Source organism: Diorhabda sublineata, chromosome 9, assembly GCF_026230105.1.
Source record: "Diorhabda sublineata isolate icDioSubl1.1 chromosome 9, icDioSubl1.1, whole genome shotgun sequence".
In the NCBI taxonomy this organism is placed as follows: domain Eukaryota; kingdom Metazoa; phylum Arthropoda; class Insecta; order Coleoptera; family Chrysomelidae; genus Diorhabda; species Diorhabda sublineata.
In genome coordinates, this window is record NC_079482.1 from 2,243,487 (window position 1) to 2,268,194 (window position 24,708).

Sequence of the window (24,708 nt, forward strand, 5' to 3'; positions counted from 1 at the left end):
TATGAGACTTCGGAAACGCTAAATTAGCGTGTTGTGATTCTAAATCGGGCAGGAACGGAAGTGATAATCTATGAATTGAATATTTTCTTTTCCAGAAATGTAGCATTGGTCATTATCTTGATAAGAGCCGGTTTGGATTTGGATCCGAATGCTTTGAAAAGACTAAAATTCACAGTCGTTAAAATAGGATTAGTACCTTGGTTAGTGGAAGGTTGTTTGACAGCAATCCTGTCGGTTTTCATTCTGAATATACCTTGGAGCTACGGTATTCTACTTGGTAAGTCTATTTCCATAGAAAACGTCGATTTTTTCTTTACAATTTAAGCAACCAACTCAAAATTGTTTGTTAATAACCTAACCAGGTAAGTCAGTTCCCCCCATTCTTCGTATATTAGGTAAATCCGTCTCTTGTTAGTGTGGATAACGACGAGGATGATAAACACCGCAGTTTAGGATCATTTGAACTACCAATAGACCACGGAATTCATTCCTGGCGTAGCCGAAACTTTGTATAAAGCGTACTATGATCTTCTTTTTGTCCTACCGAACACCTGGTGCGTTTAAACAAGAAAATCAACTGGAAATTGTTATCTAACATGCCATATCCATATTTATACCCATAATTACCATCAGGATCAGTACGATTTGGCTCTTAGAAGGTCTCGTTGTTATAAATATGAGTTTTGTTGGTCTATTTAGAGATTTTTTGTTTGGTTTATTTGTTGGGGGGAAACTTCGTAGCAAATGAAGACTTCAAAAATGTGCAATTGCGCGAAAAACGTTGTGGTAATCCCCGAATTATCTCTAGAGCTTTCGAGGAGAACCTCGAATGTTTTCCTCCAAGAAATCACGTCGCACACACGCCATCTATTACAAAACGAAACATCAACGTTTAAAGAACGCTTGGAAGTTCAAATTAAGTCCCAAAATTCGCGAGAAAAACGTCGTGGTAATCCCCGAATGATCTTGAGATCTTCCGAAGAGAACCTCGAATGTTTTCCTCCAAGAAATCACGTCGCACACACGCCATCTATTACAAAACGAAACATCAACGTTTAAAGAACGCTTGGAAGTTCAAATTAAGTCCCAAAATTCGCGCGAAAAACGTCGTGGTAATCCCCGAATGATCTTGAGATCTTCCGAAGAGAACCTCGAATGTTTTCCTCCAAGAAATCACGTCGCACACACGCCATCTATTACAAAACGAAACATCAACGTTTAAAGAACGCTTGGAAGTTCAAATTAAGTCCCAAAATTCGCGCGAAAAACGTCGTGGTAATCCCCGAATTATCTTGAGAGCTTTTTAAGAAAACCTCGAATGTTTTCCTCCAAGAAATCACGTCGCACACACGCCATCTATTACAAAACGAAACATCAACGTTTAAAGAACGCTTGGAAGTTCAAATTAAGTCCCAAAATTCGCGAGAAAAACGTCGTGGTAATCCCCGAATGATCTTGAGATCTTCCGAAGAGAACCTCGAATGTTTTCCTCCAAGAAATCACGTCGCACACACGCCATCTATTACAAAACGAAACATCAACGTTTAAAGAACGCTTGGAAGTTCAAATTAAGTCCCAAAATTCGCGAGAAAAACGTCGTGGTAATCCCCGAATGATCTTGAGATCTTCCGAAGAGAACCTCGAATGTTTTCCTCCAAGAAATCACGTCGCACACACGCCATCTATTACAAAACGAAACATCAACGTTTAAAGAACGCTTGGAAGTTCAAATTAAGACCCAAAATTCGCGAGAAAAACGTCGTGGTAATCCCCGAATGATCTTGAGATCTTCCGAAGAGAACCTCGAATGTTTTCCTCCAAGAAATCACGTCGCACACACGCCATCTATTACAAAACGAAACATCAACGTTTAAAGAACGCTTGGAAGTTCAAATTAAGTCCCAAAATTCGCGAGAAAAACGTCGTGGTAATCCCCGAATGATCTTGAGATCTTCCGAAGAGAACCTCGAATGTTTTCCTCCAAGAAATCACGTCGCACATACGCCATCTATTACAAAACGAAACATCAACGTTTAAAGAACGCTTGGAAGTTCAAATTAAGACCCAAAATTCGCGCGAAAAACGTCGTGGTAATCCCCGAATTATCTTGAGAGCTTTTTAAGAAAACCTCGAATGTTTTCCTCCAAGAAATCACGTCGCACACACGCCATCTATTACAAAACGAAACATCAACGTTTAAAGAACGCTTGGAAGTTCAAATTAAGTCCCAAAATTCGCGAGAAAAACGTCGTGGTAATCCCCGAATTATCTTGAGATCTTCCGAAGAGAACCTCGAATGTTTTCCTCCAAGAAATCACGTCGCACACACGCCATCTATTACAAAACGAAACATCAACGTTTAAAGAACGCTTGGAAGTTCAAATTAAGACCCAAAATTCGCGAGAAAAACGTCGTGGTAATCCCCGAATGATCTTGAGATCTTCCGAAGAGAACCTCGAATGTTTTCCTCCAAGAAATCACGTCGCACACACGCCATCTATTACAAAACGAAACATCAACGTTTAAAGAACGCTTGGAAGTTCAAATTAAGACCCAAAATTCGCGCGAAAAACGTCGTGGTAATCCCCGAATTATCTTGAGAGCTTTTTAAGAAAACCTCGAATGTTTTCCTCCAAGAAATCACGTCGCACACACGCCATCTATTACAAAACGAAACATCAACGTTTAAAGAACGCTTGGAAGTTCAAATTAAGTCCCAAAATTCGCGAGAAAAACGTCGTGGTAATCCCCGAATGATCTTGAGATCTTCCGAAGAGAACCTCGAATGTTTTCCTCCAAGAAATCACGTCGCACACACGCCATCTATTACAAAACGAAACATCAACGTTTAAAGAACGCTTGGAAGTTCAAATTAAGTCCCAAAATTCGCGAGAAAAACGTCGTGGTAATCCCCGAATGATCTTGAGATCTTCCGAAGAGAACCTCGAATGTTTTCCTCCAAGAAATCACGTCGCACACACGCCATCTATTACAAAACGAAACATCAACGTTTAAAGAACGCTTGGAAGTTCAAATTAAGTCCCAAAATTCGCGCGAAAAACGTCGTGGTAATCCCCGAATGATCTTGAGATCTTCCGAAGAGAACCTCGAATGTTTTCCTCCAAGAAATCACGTCGCACACACGCCATCTATTACAAAACGAAACATCAACGTTTAAAGAACGCTTGGAAGTTCAAATTAAGACCCAAAATTCGCGCGAAAAACGTCGTGGTAATCCCCGAATTATCTTGAGAGCTTTTTAAGAAAACCTCGAATGTTTTCCTCCAAGAAATCACGTCGCACACACGCCATCTATTACAAAACGAAACATCAACGTTTAAAGAACGCTTGGAAGTTCAAATTAAGTCCCAAAATTCGCGAGAAAAACGTCGTGGTAATCCCCGAATTATCTTGAGATCTTCCGAAGAGAACCTCGAATGTTTTCCTCCAAGAAATCACGTCGCACACACGCCATCTATTACAAAACGAAACATCAACGTTTAAAGAACGCTTGGAAGTTCAAATTAAGACCCAAAATTCGCGAGAAAAACGTCGTGGTAATCCCCGAATGATCTTGAGATCTTCCGAAGAGAACCTCGAATGTTTTCCTCCAAGAAATCACGTCGCACACACGCCATCTATTACAAAACGAAACATCAACGTTTAAAGAACGCTTGGAAGTTCAAATTAAGACCCAAAATTCGCGCGAAAAACGTCGTGGTAATCCCCGAATTATCTTGAGAGCTTTTTAAGAAAACCTCGAATGTTTTCCTCCAAGAAATCACGTCGCACACACGCCATCTATTACAAAACGAAACATCAACGTTTAAAGAACGCTTGGAAGTTCAAATTAAGTCCCAAAATTCGCGAGAAAAACGTCGTGGTAATCCCCGAATGATCTTGAGATCTTCCGAAGAGAACCTCGAATGTTTTCCTCCAAGAAATCACGTCGCACACACGCCATCTATTACAAAACGAAACATCAACGTTTAAAGAACGCTTGGAAGTTCAAATTAAGTCCCAAAATTCGCGAGAAAAACGTCGTGGTAATCCCCGAATGATCTTGAGATCTTCCGAAGAGAACCTCGAATGTTTTCCTCCAAGAAATCACGTCGCACACACGCCATCTATTACAAAACGAAACATCAACGTTTAAAGAACGCTTGGAAGTTCAAATTAAGACCCAAAATTCGCGCGAAAAACGTCGTGGTAATCCCCGAATGATCTTGAGATCTTCCGAAGAGAACCTCGAATGTTTTCCTCCAAGAAATCACGTCGCACACACGCCATCTATTACAAAACGAAACATCAACGTTTAAAGAACGCTTGGAAGTTCAAATTAAGACCCAAAATTCGCGCGAAAAACGTCGTGGTAATCCCCGAATGATCTTGAGATCTTCCGAAGAGAACCTCGAATGTTTTCCTCCAAGAAATCACGTCGCACACACGCCATCTATTACAAAACGAAACATCAACGTTTAAAGAACGCTTGGAAGTTCAAATTAAGACCCAAAATTCGCGCGAAAAACGTCGTGGTAATCCCCGAATGATCTTGAGATCTTCCGAAGAGAACCTCGAATGTTTTCCTCCAAGAAATCACGTCGCACACACGCCATCTATTACAAAACGAAACATCAACGTTTAAAGAACGCTTGGAAGTTCAAATTAAGACCCAAAATTCGCGCGAAAAACGTCGTGGTAATCCCCGAATGATCTTGAGATCTTCCGAAGAGAACCTCGAATGTTTTCCTCCAAGAAATCACGTCGCACACACGCCATCTATTACAAAACGAAACATCAACGTTTAAAGAACGCTTGGAAGTTCAAATTAAGACCCAAAATTCGCGCGAAAAACGTCGTGGTAATCCCCGAATTATCTTGAGAGCTTTTTAAGAAAACCTCGAATGTTTTCCTCCAAGAAATCACGTCGCACACACGCCATCTATTATAAGTGGACGTGACGTGGACGGATCATCCGATGGACCGAGGGATTCTAATTTTGTCGCACTAGCAGTTAATCTAAACGCACGTACCTTCGATAGCGATTGGGGTAGAGCTAGAGCTAAATTTTACATCTAGAACGTAGTCTCAACCACTTTATATTATGTCGATTCCCTTGGTATCAATTTTAAACGATGAATATTATGCTGCAGGTTCCCTCATAGCCGCGGTATCTCCAGCGGTAGTTGTCCCGTGTCTATTCAGACTCAGATCGAAAGGGTACGGTGTGGCTAAGGGTATACCCACATTGATAATAGCCATAGCCGGTATCGACGACGCAGCTTCCGTTGCCGCCTTTGGTATAACCAAAAGTATAATTTTTTCAAATAGTTCCTTAACGAATTTGATACTCATCGGACCGGTTTCGATAGTAGGCGGTACGTATAGATACGAAAAAAAAAACCATAATACCGTCGGATTAAAAGTAAATTTTGCAGGTATTGGATTCGGCGTCCTTTGGGGTCTTCTATCTAACTTTGCGCCCGAAAGACACGATCCGTTTTTGGTGCCGTTGAGGATTTTGATGTTGTTAATTGGCGGTTTGATATCGGTGTTCGGTAGCGAGATGATCGGTTTCGGGGGCGCGGGGCCTTTGGCTTGTGTGGCGACCGCTTTTTCTTCGATATGTTTTTGGTCGAAACAAGGTTGGGAGATCGAAGATAACGCGGCCGCTACGGCCTTCGAAATATTCTGGATGATATTCGAACCGATTCTTTTCGGTATTACGGGTACCGCCATCAAACTCGACCAACTGGAACCGACGCTCGTTTATTACTGCCTTGGGATACTGATAGTCGTTGTCGTTACCAGGATAATTATTACGGTTATCCTCGGAATCGGTTGTAATTTTAATTTGAAAGAGAAAATTTTTATAGCTCTAGCTTGTACGGCTAAAGCTACGGTACAGGTACGTTTCCCTTTTATTCTTATTATTTTTTTTTTATAATAGTTTTATGCATATACGTGAGTTGCTGTATATATTTGTGGATTTGGCAACAGTGTATCTTCCAGCATAAACTCGACGTAACCTCAATTACGAAATTTTGTTATTTGAGTGTGTTCCGTGAATATTGCATCGAGTTGTCTCCGTCTCTAGATTAGGTTAGGTTAGAAAGAAATTTTCGTAAATATATTTGATGATTTTGCCGAAACCGTTATCCTAGACGCGAAGCCACCTTCTTTTGACACACCCTGTATATTATATAGCGTTGTAACTCCATCTGTCGGATTCGTACAAAACTGGAATAACGACATAAGCGATATTCATTTTAAAACAGTAGATCAGCAATACCGTTTCTAGAACGGAAGTGATATATACCCGCCATCTTGAACGTCATTTGTTACTGTCGTGTTCGGCAACTTCTATAAATTGTCTTGTTTACCATCTGTCATCATTGGATGTCATCTGTTGTGTCCGCTATCTTGAATGACATCAGTCAAATGTCGTGTTCACCATCTTGGATATCATCTGTCAACTGTCATGTCCGCCATTTGAATGACATCTATCAATTATCGTGTTTACCATCTTGAGTAATCTGTCGTTTCCGCTATATTGAATGTCATCAGTCAAATATCGTGTTTCACCATTTTGGATATCATCTATAAACTATCGATTCCGCCATCTTGGTTGTCATTTTCGCCATATTGGAACTCATCTATCAATTGTCGTGTTTTCTATCTTGGATATCATCTGTTGTGTCCGCTATCTTGAATGACATTAGTCAAAATGTCGTGTTCACCATCTTGGATATCAGCTGTCAATTGTCATGTCCGCCATTTTGAATGACATGGATCAATTATCGTGTTTACCATCTTGGATGTCATCTGTTGTGTCCGTTATCTTGAATGACATCAGTCAAATGTCGTGTTCACCATCTTGGATATCATCTGTCAACTGTCATGTCCGCCATTTGAATGACATCTATCAATTATCGTGTTTACCATCTTGAGTAATCTGTCGTTTCCGCTATATTGAATGTCATCAGTCAAATATCGTGTTTCACCATTTTGGATATCATCTATAAACTATCGATTCCGCCATCTTGGTTGTCATTTTCGCCATATTGGAACTCATCTATCAATTGTCGTGTTTTCTATCTTGGATATCATCTGTTGTGTCCGCTATCTTGAATGACATTAGTCAAAATGTCGTGTTCACCATCTTGGATATCAGCTGTCAATTGTCATGTCCGTCATTTTGAATGACATGGATCAATTATCGTGTTTACCATCTTGGATGTCATCTGTTGTGTCCGCTATCTTGAATGACATTAGTCAAAATGTCGTGTTCACCATCTTGGATATCATCTGTCAACTGTCATGTCCGCCATTTGAATGACATCTATCAATTATCGTGTTTACCATCTTGAGTAATCTGTCGTTTCCGCTATATTGAATGTCATCAGTCAAATATCGTGTTTCACCATTTTGGATATCATCTATAAACTATCGATTCCGCCATCTTGGTTGTCATTTTCGCCATATTGGAACTCATCTATCAATTGTCGTGTTTTCTATCTTGGATATCATCTGTTGTGTCCGCTATCTTGAATGACATTAGTCAAAATGTCGTGTTCACCATCTTGGATATCAGCTGTCAATTGTCATGTCCGCCATTTTGAATGACATCTTTCAATTATCGTGTTTACCATCTTGGATGTCATTTGTTACGCCCGCCATTTTGAATCTGGATGTAATTGAAACATCGATGTTATGCTCACATTTTGAGGTTACTTATTCACCTCAACTAGAGTTTCTATTATATATTTATAGTTGTTGCACGTTCTTTTTTATGTTCGTGGATTTTTCTAGACTCCTTGTTGTGTTTTTTTCATGTTTACCATCTTGATTGTCATCTGTCGTTTCCGCCATCTTGGTTGTCATTTTCCAATTGTCGTCGTTTTCACAATATTGGATCTCATCTATCAATTGTCGTGTTTTCTATCTTGGATGTCATCTGTTGTGTCCGCTATCTTGAATGACATTAGTCAAAATGTCGTGTTCACCATCTTGGATATCATCTGTCAACTGTCATGTCCGCCATTTTGAATGACATCTATCAATTATCGTGTTTACCATCTTGGACGTCATTTGTTACGCCCGCCATTTTGAATTTGGATGTAATTAAAACATCGATGCTATGCTCGCATTTTGAGGTTAGTTTTTCACCTCACGTGTTTTTTTTAATCTTCTGGCTTTTGTTTACAACAAAATGAGGATATTTTTCAAAATATATCACTTCTTTTTGGTGTATTCCTATTTTTAGTAAATTCTATTTTCTTCTAATTAACGATTACTACGTTCAATAGTTGGTACCAATGACATCATTTTACAAAAAACAATTTTTGTAAATATTTATTAAAAGTGAAATGACTAATGACACTAATTGTCACACATTTCACTTTATCAGCAAGGAAATCTGACAACAGCGCTGTTGTTTGTTTTAAATCCAATTAAAACGATTTATTCGTAAAAAAGAAGACGAGAATTTATATAGCACATGCATTAAAAAGTTTTGTGTGAATTTATTTTTTAATACTAATATAAGACAATATTAATATGTCTATAATATTCATGGTATCGCTTCCCTCCACACACTGATCACGTGACAGAGAAATACATCTACGAACGTAACTTCCGGTAATCAGATCAGTTGACCTTGAACTTCCTCACAACCGTAACTACAGATCCTGTCGTTAAAAAGATTTTAGTAATTATACAGTTTTAAGCAATTAGTTTTTTTTTTTTTAAATTCAGTTAAAAATACTGTACACTTTAATTATTTTTCGTAGAAATAAGCCTATGAATTTCATTTTGATGCATTTCCTTACAGTTAATTGATTGCGTACATAGATAAATATACGAGGAATGGCCAAAAAGACGTTGAATCGTTTTTCTTTGTTTTGTCGTAGTATTCCGAATGTCGGAATGTACGTTTTGAATATATTAGTATCGGGAAAGGGAATTTACGCTATTTCTATGAAATAACCAACATGCAAGCCACCATTTTGAATAAAACAACTGCATGTCTTAGTTTCAGTTAAAATCGAAGTTAGCGTCATCTTTTTGACGTATCGTGTTTGAATTAGTTTGAAAACGTCAACTGTCATTGAAGATTTGTGGTTACTGTCAACCTTACAAAAATTACGTCAAAATAATCGAATCAAAATACATATTTAGTCACTGTATTTTGCGATTGCTCCTCGTAATTTATTTGTATACTATTTAATTTCTAGAAACTTCTAACTACTACAATATCTACGTTGTATAAAATCAACGTGATAATAACTGGTATATAAACGTAGACGTTGCCAAATTGTGACTTCAATTCTTCCTTAATACGCAGCAACTGATAAATGAGTCGAGTTACGTATTATATTCCCTACTTTATTGGTGCGCTCGGCAACGTAGCATTCATTCCTGTTTATTCTTCTAGTAAATATCAATACGTGGAAGTTTGTATCAAATAAAAAAAGATTAAAGTTAAAATTGTTGTTTAATAAAATTAGTATTTTATAAAATTTATCGATTTACGTTTAGGTATAATTTGTAACGTGTGTTGATTTATATCTTGTATAAATTTACGTTTTTTAATAGATTCCACGTCATTAGATACACGTTGCCGCCACAGTATTCGAGCGGGAATTTTAAACCGGCGCAGTTTACAAATATAAATTCGCGTCCTTGAAGCGATTTCGGGCGGGAATTTTGAAATTTCTATAAACCGGTGTATGATGTTTGAATTTTGTGTTTTTAGGCAGCACTAGGACCGGTTATTATAGGGATGGTTTTAGTCGATACACCCGAACACGAATTCGCTAATAAAGTATTGACGATGTGCGTTTTATGTATAGTGTTGACAGCTCCGACGGGCGGTATTTTGATAACGATCTTAGGTCCACGATTGCTTACTAAAACTAATTTTATACCCGAACCGGAGACGTGGAAAAGGAGCCACAGACCGTCGATAAGAGATATAAGTATAATTGACGAAGAAGATGAAAAAGAAACGAATATTTTTGCGGAATTACCTACGATTAGTGTTAAAGCGCCGCAGGATACTGTGTAATTTGATATTAAGAGAAAATGGCTTCTCGGTGTAAGTTAGTGAAGTGGATATGGCGAGGGTTTTATGGATCCTCCAAATTTTTGGGAAAACGGTGTCAGTTAGAGAGAAAAACTTCGGATGAAAGTTGTAGTACATTTAATTTTACGCAAAAAGTGTCCTTTGAAGTTTCTTTCTATTACTGATATTTACAAAGTTAGGGGGGCTAGAGTTTGGGGGGTGATAGTTGCAGATTTAAAATTGCGATTTTTCAATGAAAATGTTCTGAAATTTCAGTTTTTATTTTTTTTGCCAAACGGGAAAAACCATTCCCGCTTTTGATGGTTTTCATTCAGAAAATATTTAAAGTTTAGGAAGATGCAATTTTAACAAATTATTTGGTTATAATTTTGCTATAAACAATGAAAAAAATAGTCTGAAATTAAAATTTTGAATGATGGAAGAATGTTTGAATTTTTTTTTGGAAAATTGCAATTTTTTAGTAAGTTTAGTAAGTTTTTGGAGAAGTAACCTACAACCCTTAAGTTCTAGTCGCCATAACTTTGTAAATATCAGAAATAGGGAAAAAATGCATGGAATCATTTTTGTGTAAAATTAAAAGATCTACAACTTCCATTTGAAGTTTTTTTTTCTAACTTCCACCCTTTTTCCAAAATTTAGAAAAAACGATTTTAATAAAATTTTTTAACCCTCACCCAGGGGATGATTGTAAAACATTTAAATAATGTTATAATTGATGAAAATTGTTGGAAAGTGCCATTAGAGTCGTCCAAATTGGAAATTTTCAAATAGTATACAGGGGAAAACAAAAAATGACCATCAGTATTTTATATAATTTTGAAATTCAAATTTTTTCATGAAAAATTGTCAAAAAATCGTTACGAATTGTAATTTATAATTATTTAAATAATTTTGATTTTTTTTTCAAAGAAACTTTAGAGCAATATTATTTTTTAAAGCTATAACTACCAACCCTTAAGTTCTAGTCGCCATAACTTTGTAAATATCAGAAATAGGGAGAAAATGCGTTGAATCATTTTTGTGTAAAATTAAAAGATTCACAACTTTTATTTGAAGTTTTTTTCTGTAACTTCCACCCTTTTTCCAAAATTTAGAAAAAACGATTTTAATAAAATTTTTTAACCCTCACCCAGGGGATGATTGTAAAACATTTAAATAATGTTATAATTGATGAAAATTGTTGGAAAGTGCCATTAGAGTCGTCCAAATTGGAAATTTTCAAATAGTATACAGGGGAAAACAAAAAATGACCATCAGTATTTTATATAATTTTGAAATTCAAATTTTTTCATGAAAAATTGTCAAAAAATCGTTACGAATTGTAATTTATAATTATTTAAATAATTTTGATTTTTTTTTCAAAGAAACTTTAGAGCAATATTATTTTTTAAAGCTATAACTACCAACCCTTAAGTTCTAGTCGCCATAACTTTGTAAATATCAGAAATAGGGAAAAAATGCATGGAATCATTTTTGTGTAAAATTAAAAGATCTACAACTTCCATTTGAAGTTTTTTTTTCTAACTTCCACCCTTTTTCCAAAATTTAGAAAAAACGATTTTAATAAAATTTTTTAACCCTCACCCAGGGGATGATTGTAAAACATTTAAATAATGTTATAATTGATGAAAATTGTTGGAAAGTGCCATTAGAGTCGTCCAAATTGGAAATTTTCAAATAGTATACAGGGGAAAACAAAAAATGACCATCAGTATTTTATATAATTTTGAAATTCAAATTTTTTCATGAAAAATTGTCAAAAAATCGTTACGAATTGTAATTTATAATTATTTAAATAATTTTGATTTTTTTTTCAAAGAAACTTTAGAGCAATATTATTTTTTAAAGCTATAACTACCAACCCTTAAGTTCTAGTCGCCATAACTTTGTAAATATCAGAAATAGGGAGAAAATGCGTTGAATCATTTTTGTGTAAAATTAAAAGATTCACAACTTTTATTTGAAGTTTTTTTCTGTAACTTCCACCCTTTTTCCAAAATTTAGAAAAAACGATTTTAATAAAATTTTTTAACCCTCACCCAGGGGATGATTGTAAAACATTTAAATAATGTTATAATTGATGAAAATTGTTGGAAAGTGCCATTAGAGTCGTCCAAATTGGAAATTTTCAAATAGTATACAGGGGAAAACAAAAAATGACCATCAGTATTTTATATAATTTTGAAATTCAAATTTTTTCATGAAAAATTGTCAAAAAATCGTTACGAATTGTAATTTATAATTATTTAAATAATTTTGATTTTTTTTTCAAAGAAACTTTAGAGCAATATTATTTTTTAAAGCTATAACTACCAACCCTTAAGTTCTAGTCGCCATAACTTTGTAAATATCAGAAATAGGGAGAAAATGCATGGAATCATTTTTGTGTAAAATTAAAATATCTACAACTTCCATTTGAAGTTTTTTTCTGTAACTTCCACCCTTTTTCCAAAATTTAGAAAAAACGATTTTAATAAAATTTTTTAACCCTCACCCAGGGGATGATTGTAAAACATTTAAATAATGTTATACTTTATGAAAATTGTTGGGAAGTGCCATTAGAGTCGTCCAAATTGGAAATTTTCAAATAGTATACAGGGGAAAACAAAAAATGACTATCAGTATTTTATATAATTTTGAAATTCAAATATTTTTATCAAAATTTGTTAAAAAATCGTCCCGAATTGTAATTTATAATTAGTTGAATAATTTTGAATTTTTTGTTCAAAAAAACTTTAGAGCATCATTATTTTTTAAAGCTATAACTACTAACCCTTAAGTTCTAGTCGCCATAACTTTGTAAATATCAGTAATACGAAAAAAATGCGTGGAATCATTTTTGTGTAAAATTAAAAGATCTACAACTTTCATTTGAAGTTTTTTTCTGTAACTTCCACCCTTTTTCCAAAATTTAGAAAAAACGATTTTAATAAAATTTTTTAACCCTCACCCAGGGGATGATTGTAAAACATTTAAATAATGTTATAATTGATGAAAATTATTGGGAAGTGCCATTAGAGTCGTCCAAATTGGAAATTTTCAAATAGTATACAGGGGAAAACAAAAAATGACCATCAGTATTTTATATAATTTTGAAATTCAAATTTTTTTCATGAAAAATTGTCAAAAAATCGTTACGAATTGTAATTTATAATTATTTAAATAATTTTGATTTTTTTTTCAAAGAAACTTTAGAGCAATATTATTTTTTAAAGCTATAACTACCAACCCTTAAGTTCTAGTCGCCATAACTTTGTAAATATCAAAAATAGGAAAAAAACGCATTGATTCATTTTTGTGTAAAATTAAAAGATCTAGAACTTTTATTTGAAGTTTTTTTTTCTAACTTCCACCCTTTTTCCAAAATTTAGAAAAAACGCTTTTTATAAAATTTTTTTACCCTCACCCAGGGGATGATTACAAAACATTTAAATAATGTTATACTTGATGAAAATTATTGGGAAGTGCCATTAGAGTCATCCAAATTGGAAATTTTCAAATAGTATACAGGGGAAAACAAAAAATGACTCAGTATTTTATATAATTTTGAAATTCAAATTTTTTTCATAAAAATTTGTTAAAAAATCGTCCCGAATTGTAATTTATAATTAGTTGAATAATTTTGAATTTTTTTTTTCAAAGAAACTTTAGAGCAATATTATTTTTTAAAGCTATAACTACCAACCCTTAAGTTCTAGTCGCCATAACTTTGTAAATATCAGTAATACGAAAAAAATGCGTGGAATCATTTTTGTGTAAAATTAAAAGATCTACAACTTTCATTTGAAGTTTTTTTTCTAACTTCCACCCTTTTTCCAAAATTTAGAAAAAACGCTTTTTATAAAATTTTTTCACCCTCACCCAGGGGATGATTACAAAACATTTAAATAATGTTTTACTTGATGAAAATTGTTGGGAAGTGCCATTAGAGTCGTCCAAATTGGAAATTTTCAAATAATATACAGGGGAAAACAAAAAATGACTTAGTATTTTATATAATTTTGAAATTCAAATTTTTTTCATAAAAAATTGTTAAAAAATCGTCCCGAATTGAAATTTATAATTATTTAAACTTGTCTGAATTTTTTTTCAAAAAATTTTACACGTTAGTATTTTTTAAACCTATAACCACCAACCCTTAAGTTCTAGTCGCCATAACTTTGTAAATATCAAAAATAGGGAAAAAACGCATGGAATCATTTTTGTGTAAAATTAAAAGATCTATAACTTTCATTTGGAGGTTTTTTCTCTAACTTCCACCCTTTTTTCAAAATTTAGAAAAAACGATTTTAATAAAATTTTTTTACCCTCACCCAGGGGATGATTACAAAACATTTAAATAATGTTATACTTGATGAAAATTGTTGGGAAGTGCCATTAGAGTCGTCCAAATTGGAATTTTTCAAATAGTATACAGGGGAAAACAAAAAATGACTATCAGTATTTAATATAATTTTGAAATTCAAATTTTTTTCATGAAAAATTGTCAAAAAATCGTCACAAATTGTAATTTATAATTATTTGAATAATTTTGAATTTTTTTCCAAAAAAACTTTAGAGCATCATTATTTTTTAAAGCTATAACTACCAACCCTTAAGTTCTAGTCGCCATAACTTTGTAAATATCAAAAATAGGGAAAAAACGCATGGAATCATTTTTGTGTAAAATTAAAAGATCTACAACTTTTATTTGAAGTTTTTTTCTCTAACTTCCACCCTTTTTCCAAAATTTAGAAAAAACGATTTTTATAAAATATTTTTACCCTCACCCAGGGGATGATTACAAAACATTTAAATAATGTTATAATTGATGAAAATTATTGGGAAGTGCCATTAGAGTCATCCAAATTGGAAATTTTCAAATAGTATACAGGGGAAAACAAAAAATGACTATCAGTATTTTATATAATTTTGAAATTCAAATATTTTTATCAAAATTTGTTAAAAAATCGTCCCGAATTGTAATTTATAATTAGTTGAATAATTTTGAATTTTTTTTTCAAAAAAACTTTAGAGCATCATTATTTTTTAAAGCTATAACTACCAACCCTTAAGTTCTAGTCGCCATAACTTTGTAAATATCAAAAATAGAAAAAAAACGCATTGGATCATTTTTGTGTAAAATTAAAAGATCTACAACTTTCATCCGAAGTTTTTTTTTCTAACTTCCACCCTTTTCCCAAAATTCATAAAAAACGCTTTCACCTTTTATTCAAAATCAAGACACCTCCCTAAACGAATAAAAATAAAATATTTTTTTATCCATAACTGCCGGAACGGTCATTAATTTTAAACGTCCAAAATCACAAACAACAATTAAAATATTTTCGCAACATATTTAATCATATGGAAACATTCCCATAGTTGTTGACATTATCGGATTAAAACGAACGTCATGGAAATTGCTATATCCCCCCATACAACAATTCAAGAAACGTTATTATCGAATAAAACGACTTCTCGATCCAACTGCTATAGAAAGCGACTCCAAAAAGTAGCACACCAGCTTCAAAACGGCGCAAATATTTATTCAAACAAATGCACTCGCAACATCCACACCCGGTATAATCACGAACGTTAGATTTCCGTCTGGTTCGAAAAAAAAAAAAATCATGAAATAATTGATGCTTTTGTTAGATATTATTATTATTACTATTATTATTTGTGTTTGCCTAATTATATTAAATTCAGTTGAATAATAAGTTGCGTATTGTACATCATCCTCAGTTGGTGTTTGTTGCATGTCCTTGTGTGTACGGTTGTTGAATAATCGGTGATTTATTCTTTGGTTAAAATCTGTCCATAGGTAAGTTTATTCATATTTTTCAAAATCTCCCGATGCATGAAGGACGTTACTTGTAAATTATAACTACAAACAATTTAGAAAGTCTTTATATAATTGTTGTTGAATCGGTTAAAAGAAAATTAACAAAAAATAGAAAGTAATTGAAAATAAAGTGTTTTTACGAGGGTAGTGTCCGAAGTACTCGATTCGACAAAGAAAACACAAAAATTTTAAACTTTTAGCCCCATACACAAAAAATAGAAAGTGATTGACAATAAACGTGGGTCTATAGTGAGATAATCGAGTCTATTTGATAAAACTATCGGGGTTTTTACGAGGGTAGTCCCAGAAGTACTCGATTCGACAAAGAAAACACAAAAATTTTAAACTTTTAGCCCCATACACAAAAAATAGAAAGTGATTGACAATAAACGTGGATCTATAGTGAGATAATCGAGTCTATTTGATAAAACTATCGGGGTTTTTACGAGGGTAGTCCCAGAAGTACTCCATTCAATAAAGAAAACACAAAAATTTTAAACTTTTAACCCCATACACAAAAAATAGAAAGTGATTGAAAAGAAACGTGGATCTATAGTGAGATAATCGAGTCTATTTGATAAAACTATCGGGGTTTTTACGAGGGTAGTCCCAGAAGTACTCGATTCGACAAAGAAAACACAAAAATTTTAAACTTTTAGCCCCATACACAAAAAATAGAAAGTGATTGACAATAAACGTGGATCTATAGTGAGATAATCGAGTCTATTTGATAAAACTATCGGGGTTTTTACGAGGGTAGTCCCAGAAGTACTCCATTCAATAAAGAAAACACAAAAATTTTAAACTTTTAGCCCCATACACAAAAAATAGAAAGTGATTGACAATAAACGTGGATCTATAGTGAGATAATCGAGTCTATTTGATAAAATTATCGGGGTTTTTACGAGGGTAGTCCCAGAAGTACTCGATTCGACAAAGAAAACCCAAAAATTTTAAACTTTTAGCCCCATACACAAAAAATAGAAAGTGATTGACAATAAACGTGGATCTATAGTGAGATAATCGAGTCTATTTGATAAAACTATCGGGGTTTTTACGAGGGTAGTCCCAGAAGTACTCGATTCGACAAAGAAAACACAAAAATTTTAAACTTTTAGCCCCATACACAAAAAATAGAAAGTGATTGACAATAAACGTGGATCTATAGTGAGATAATCGAGTCTATTTGATAAAACTATCGGGGTTTTTACGAGGGTAGTCCCAGAAGTACTCCATTCAATAAAGAAAACACAAAAATTTTAAACTTTTAACCCCATACACAAAAAATAGAAAGTGATTGAAAAGAAACGTGGATCTATAGTGAGATAATCGAGTCTATTTGATAAAACTATCGGGGTTTTTACGAGGGTAGTCCCAGAAGTACTCGATTCGACAAAGAAAACACAAAAATTTTAAACTTTTAGCCCCATACACAAAAAATAGAAAGTGATTGACAATAAACGTGGATCTATAGTGAGATAATCGAGTCTATTTGATAAAACTATCGGGGTTTTTACGAGGGTAGTCCCAGAAGTACTCCATTCAATAAAGAAAACACAAAAATTTTAAACTTTTAGCCCCATACACAAAAAATAGAAAGTGATTGACAATAAACGTGGATCTATAGTGAGATAATCGAGTCTATTTGATAAAACTATCGGGGTTTTTACGAGGGTAGTCCCAGAAGTACTCCATTCAATAAAGAAAACACAAAAATTTTAAACTTTTAGCCCCATACACAAAAAATAGAAAGTGATTGACAATAAACGTGGATCTATAGTGAGATAATCGAGTCTATTTGATAAAACTATCGGGGTTTTTACGAGGGTAGTCCCAGAAGTACTCGATTCGACAAAGAAAACACAAAAATTTTAAACTTTTAGCCCCATACACAAAAAATAGAAAGTGATTGACAATAAACGTGGGTCTATAGTGAGATAATCGAGTCTATTTGATAAAACTATCGGGGTTTTTACGAGGGTAGTCCCAGAAGTACTCCATTCAATAAAGAAAACACAAAAATTTTAAACTTTTAGCCCCATTCACAAAAAATAAAAAGTGATTGACAATAAACGTGGATCTATAGTGAGATAATCGAGTCTATTTGATAAAACTATCGGGGTTTTTACGAGGGTAGTCCCAGAAGTACTCGATTCAACAAAGAAAACACAAAAATTTTAAACTTTTAGCCCCATACACAAAAAATAGAAAGTGATTGACAATAAACGTGGGTCTATAGTGAGATAATCGAGTCTATTTGATAAAACTATCGGGGTTTTTACGAGGGTAGTCCCAGAAGTACTCCATTCAATAAAGAAAACACAAAAATTTTAAACTTTTAGCCCCATTCACAAAAAATAAAAAGTGATTGACAATAAACGTGGATCTATAGTGAGATAATCGAGTCTATTTGATAAAACTATCGGGGTTTTTACGAGGGTAGTCCCAGAAGTACTCGATTCAACAAAGAAAACACAAAAATTTTAAACTTTTAGCCCCATACACAAAAAATAGAAAGTGATTGACAATAAACGTGGGTCTATAGTGAGATAATCGAGTCTATTTGATAAAACTATCGGGGTTTTTACGAGGGTAGTCCCAGAAGTACTCCATTCAATAAAGAAAACACAAAAATTTTAAACTTTTAGCCCCATTCACAAAAAATAAAAAGTGATTGACAATAAACGTGGATCTATAGTGAGATAATCGAGTCTATTTGATAAAACTATCGGGGTTTTTACGAGGGTAGTCCCAGAAGTACTCGATTCAACAAAGAAAACACAAAAATTTTAAACTTTTAGCCCCATACACAAAAAATAGAAAGTGATTGACAATAAACGTGGGTCTATAGTGAGATAATCGAGTCTATTTGATAAAACTATCGGGGTTTTTACGAGGGTAGTCCCAGAAGTACTCGATTCGACAAAGAAAACACAAAAATTTTAAACTTTTAGCCCCATACACAAAAAATAGAAAGTGATTGACAATAAACGTGGATCTATAGTGAGATAATCGAGTCTATTTGATAAAACTATCGGGGTTTTTACGAGGGTAGTCCCAGAAGTACTCGATTCGACAAAGAAAACACAAAAATTTTAAACTTTTAGCCCCATACACAAAAAATAGAAAGTGATTGACAATAAACGTGGATCTATAGTGAGATAATCGAGTCTATTTGATAAAACTATCGGGGTTTTTACGAGGGTAGTCCCAGAAGTACTCGATTCAACAAAGAAAACACAAAAATTTTAAACTTTTAGCCCCATACACAAAAAATAGAAAGTGATTGACAATAAACGTGGATCTATAGTGAGATAATCGAGTCTATTTGATAAAACTATCGGGGTTTTTACGAGGGTAGTCCCAGAAGTACTCGATTCGACAAAGAAAACACAAAAATTTTAAACTTTTAGCCCCATACACAAAAAATAGAAAGTGATTGACAATAAACGTGGATCTATAGTGAGATAATCGAGTCTATTTGATAAAACTATCGGGGTTTTTACGAGGGTAGTCCCAGAAGTACTCGATTCAACAAAGAAAACACAAAAATTTTAAACTTTTAGCCCCATACACAAAAAATAGAAAGTGATTGACAATAAACGTGGGTCTATAGTGAGATAATCGAGTCTATTTGATAAAACTATCGGGGTTTTTACGAGGGTAGTCCCAGAAGTACTCCATTCAATAAAGAAAACACAAAAATTTTAAACTTTTAGCCCCATTCACAAAAAATAAAAAGTGATTGACAATAAACGTGGATCTATAGTGAGATAATCGAGTCTATTTGATAAAACTATCGGGGTTTTTACGAGGGTAGTCCCAGAAGTACTCGATTCAACAAAGAAAACACAAAAATTTTAAACTTTTAGCCCCATACACAAAAAATAGAAAGTGATTGACAATAAACGTGGGTCTATAGTGAGATAATCGAGTCTATTTGATAAAACTATCGGGGTTTTTACGAGGGTAGTCCCAGAAGTACTCCATTCAATAAAGAAAACACAAAAATTTTAAACTTTTAGCCCCATTCACAAAAAATAAAAAGTGATTGACAATAAACGTGGATCTATAGTGAGATAATCGAGTCTATTTGATAAAACTATCGGGGTTTTTACGAGGGTAGTCCCAGAAGTACTCGATTCAACAAAGAAAACACAAAAATTTTAAACTTTTAGCCCCATACACAAAAAATAGAAAGTGATTGACAATAAACGTGGGTCTATAGTGAGATAATCGAGTCTATTTGATAAAACTATCGGGGTTTTTACGAGGGTAGTCCCAGAAGTACTCGATTCGACAAAGAAAACACAAAAATTTTAAACTTTTAGCCCCATACACAAAAAATAGAAAGTGATTGACAATAAACGTGGATCTATAGTGAGATAATCGAGTCTATTTGATAAAACTATCGGGGTTTTTACGAGGGTAGTCCCAGAAGTACTCGATTCGACAAAGAAAACACAAAAATTTTAAACTTTTAGCCCCATACACAAAAAATAGAAAGTGATTGACAATAAACGTGGATCTATAGTGAGATAATCGAGTCTATTTGATAAAACTATCGGGGTTTTTACGAGGGTAGTCCCAGAAGTACTCGATTCAACAAAGAAAACACAAAAATTTTAAACTTTTAGCCCCATACACAAAAAATAGAAAGTGATTGACAATAAACGTGGGTCTATAGTGAGATAATCGAGTCTATTTGATAAAACTATCGGGATTTTTACGAGCCATTTTTCCAATCCTGGGAATAAAAAATCATCCAAGGGAGGTGATGAAGAAACGACAACAATAAAACCACTCAAAAATCAAAAAAACAAAAACGTGAAGGCCGTTTTTGCTAGGGAAACACATTCCAACGAAACCACCACCACCCCAGCCCTGCAGAGGAGCTATTCCTATATCGGGGCCCGCTCGAACAAACCACATTCCTTACAAAAAATCCTTTTTTATCCTACCAAACTAGGACCGACGAATTTCCCTTTTTTAAACTCATCAAAGTGATAAAAAAAAACTTTAGATTTTGTTAAACTGTTTTCGAGGAAACTTGGATTTTGTTTGTAATTAAAATAACCAAAAAGAAATTGTCGAGTCGATGTTTTGAAAAATTTTAAATCCTTGAAACCACCTAGAAGTCTTTTATTATTAATAATTCCCATAAAATATCTTAACGATCATTCAAAATTATGGATTTTACATAATAAAATCGACGTTTTAAAACAATTTTTCATATTGAACTCACCTGGTAGGTATTTCACATTATAAATTCGAGGTTACGACTTAATCGTGATTCTTATAAACGCATCGTGCATACCTTCGAATCGATAGCGAGTATTTTTTTTAATAACAAACAATATTTATTATCTAGCTATTGAATTTTTACATAAACAAATACCGAGATAACGTACATTTCTAATTATGCAGTCCTGTTATTTTGTTATAAAACCATTTTGAACAAATGCGATACCGAAAGTGTAAAATGAGTTAAAAAACGCAAAATCGTGTGACTATCTATGAAAAACATATTTTTTACGCCAAAAATTGATTTTAATCATCAATTTAATCTCCGAAACAATCAATAAACGCCTCTCTAACTTCCCGATTTCGTGCTGATAGAAAAATTTCGAAATAGGCTTCAATTTCAACAATTGCTTCATCATTCAAGTCGAATTTCTAACTGGCGACCTTTCTTTTCATAATATCGATTAGTTAGTAGTTACTAGGTGCCAGATCTGGACTATACGGTGGATGATTAAGCAATTCCTTTAATTTAACACCATCGTTGCCATCGACTTGTGAATCGGTGGATTGTTTTGGAGCAACAGACAGTTTCTTTCTTGATTTTTGCATTAATACAATCCAATAACTTTACGTAGTATTCGCTATTGTCTTTCTCTGCCTTTTGGAGATGGTAGATGGACAGTATTCTCAAAATACCGAAGCTATAACCTCCCCAGTTGACTATTGTGCTTTTGGATGCTCCGGACGTAATCCACCGGCTGCAGGCCACTCAGATAATGATCGTTTTGATCCTGGAACGAAGTGATGGATCCATTTCCACATATCGATGCAAAAAATCTGATTTATTACATGTAAACATGACCAAATACTGATCCGAATCATCAACATGTTGATTTTGATCGAATGTAAGTTTACGTGGCAACAATTTTGAAAAAAGCTTTTTCAAGGTCAAATGTTCATGTATAATTGTGAACATACTGCGTTTTGGTGTCTTTAGGGCCTCAACTATTCCAATTTACGATTAGATATGACTTTTTTGATGTAACCACTTCAATTGGACGTTCACCGTCATCGGTGTATGTACAACCACGTTTAAATTCGGCAAACCAAATCGAAAGGTTTTTTTCGATGGATCAGAGCCAGGATAATACTTTTGAAGCCGTTGTTCAACTTGTACATTATTTTTTTCAACAAGAAGCAATGATAAATTAACACACGAAAGCAGCTTCACTTAAATAACTGTCACTTGTCTGTAACTAATCGAAATGTCATGAAATTTGACACATAGTTTTTTGCAAGTTGGTATTTCGTAAACGTCATATGGATTTAACAATGGCAGCGCCATCTGTGTGTCAGTCACTCGACTTATTGAGTGATGTGATATAATATAAACTCGGTTGACCTTATAACTTGGTTTCTTCTTTAAAAATGCGATTTTAAATGGGAATTTGATTTATATCCAACTCCTCACACGTTCTGTTCCTTTATATGATAAATAATTTATAAACACACTGTATATAACGTCAAAAACTATAAGTAAATGTTGAAATAGCTTCAAGACTTAACAATTGTGTTAAATTGTCAGCACGAAAGAAAAAAATAAACGAGTCGCATAAAAAAACGTCCTCGACGTCTTCACTTAAAGGTCATTGACCTTATTAATTGATTTCTTCTTTAAAAATGCGATTTTAAATGGGAATTTGATTTATATCCAACTCCTCACACATTCTGTTCCTTTATATGATAAATAATTTATAAACACACTGTATATAACGTCAAAAACTTTAAGTAAATGTTGAAATAGCTTCAAGACTTAACAATTGTGTTAAATTGTCAGCACGAAAGAAAAAAACAAACGAGTCGCATAAAAAAACGTCCTCGACGTCTTCACTTAAAGGTTAGTGACCTTATTAATTGATTTCTTCTTTAAAAATGCGATTTTAAATGGGAATTTGATTTATATCCAACTCCTCACACATTCTGTTCCTTTATATGATAAATAATTTATAAACACACTGTATATAACGTCAAAAACTTTAAGTAAATGTTGAAATAGCTTCAAGACTTAACAATTGCGATAAAATGTCAGCACGAAACAAAAAAATAAACGAGTCGCATAAAAAAACGTCCTCGACGTCTTCACTTAAAGGTCATTGACCTTATTAATTGATTTCTTCTTTAAAAATGCGATTTTAAATGGGAATTTGATTTATATCCAACTCCTCACACGTTCTGTTCCTTTATATGATAAATAATTTATAAACACACTGTATATAACGTCAAAAACTTTAAGTAAATGTTGAAATAGCTTCAAGACTTAACAATTGCGATAAAATGTCAGCACGAAACAAAAAAATAAACGAGTCGCATAAAAAAACGTCCTCGACGTCTTCACTTAAAGGTCATTGACCTTATTAATTGATTTCTTCTTTAAAAATGCGATTTTAAATGGGAATTTGATTTATATCCAACTCCTCACACGTTCTGTTCCTTTATATGATAAATAATTTATAAACACACTGTATATAACGTCAAAAACTTTAAGTAAATGTTGAAATAGCTTCAAGACTTAACAATTGTGTTAAATTGTCAGCACGAAACAAAAAAATAAACGAGTCGCATAAAAAAATGTCCTCGACGTCTTCACTTAAAGGTTAGTGACCTTATTAATTGATTTCTTCTTTAAAAATGCGATTTTAAATGGGAATTTGATTTATATCCAACTCCTCACACATTCTGTTCCTTTATATGATAAATAATTTATAAACACACTGTATATAACGTCAAAAACTTTAAGTAAATGTTGAAATAGCTTCAAGACTTAACAATTGTGTTAAATTGTCAGCACGAAAGAAAAAAATAAACGAGTCGCATAAAAAAACGTCCTCGACGTCTTCACTTAAAGGTCATTGACCTTATTAATTGATTTCTTCTTTAAAAATGCGATTTTAAATGGGAATTTGATTTATATCCAACTCCTCACACATTCTGTTCCTTTATATGATAAATAATTTATAAACACACTGTATATAATGTCAAAAACTTTAAGTAAATGTTGAAATAGCTTCAAGACTTAACAATTGCGATAAAATGTCAGCACGAAACAAAAAAATAAACGAGTCGCATAAAAAAATGTCCTCGACGTCTTCACTTAAAGGTTAGTGACCTTATTAATTGATTTCTTCTTTAAAAATGCGATTTTAAATGGGAATTTGATTTATATCCAACTCCTCACACATTCTGTTCCTTTATATGATAAATAATTTATAAACACACTGTATATAACGTCAAAAACTTTAAGTAAATGTTGAAATAGCTTCAAGACTTAACAATTGTGTTAAATTGTCAGCACGAAAGAAAAAAATAAACGAGTCGCATAAAAAAACGTCCTCGACGTCTTCACTTAAAGGTCATTGACCTTATTAATTGATTTCTTCTTTAAAAATGCGATTTTAAATGGGAATTTGATTTATATCCAACTCCTCACACATTCTGTTCCTTTATATGATAAATAATTTATAAACACACTGTATATAACGTCAAAAACTTT

At 33.4% G+C, this 24,708-nt stretch overlaps 2 protein-coding genes across 7 annotated transcripts in view; both read left to right on the forward strand.

Annotated features, from left to right (window-relative positions):
* LOC130448792 (sodium/hydrogen exchanger 9B2) overlaps nt 1–11,591 on the forward strand; it is a 30,269-nt gene extending 18,678 nt beyond the window's left edge. For all 6 annotated transcript variants that reach the window (XM_056786309.1, XM_056786308.1, XM_056786306.1 and 3 more), the window contains 4 exons: nt 96–277; nt 5,154–5,378; nt 5,439–5,908; nt 9,758–11,591. In XM_056786309.1, coding sequence (XP_056642287.1) covers nt 96–277; nt 5,154–5,378; nt 5,439–5,908; nt 9,758–10,069 — 1,189 coding nt within the window. In that variant the 3' untranslated portion in view covers nt 10,070–11,591. The remainder of the gene's footprint in view (nt 1–95; nt 278–5,153; nt 5,379–5,438; nt 5,909–9,757) is intronic.
* A 4,024-nt stretch (nt 11,592–15,615) lies between these two features.
* LOC130448615 (probable multidrug resistance-associated protein lethal(2)03659) overlaps nt 15,616–24,708 on the forward strand; it is a 56,423-nt gene continuing 47,330 nt past the window's right edge. Inside the window, exon 1 of the mRNA XM_056786047.1 lies at nt 15,616–15,893. The gene's annotated coding sequence lies outside the window, so the exon portion shown is untranslated. The remainder of the gene's footprint in view (nt 15,894–24,708) is intronic.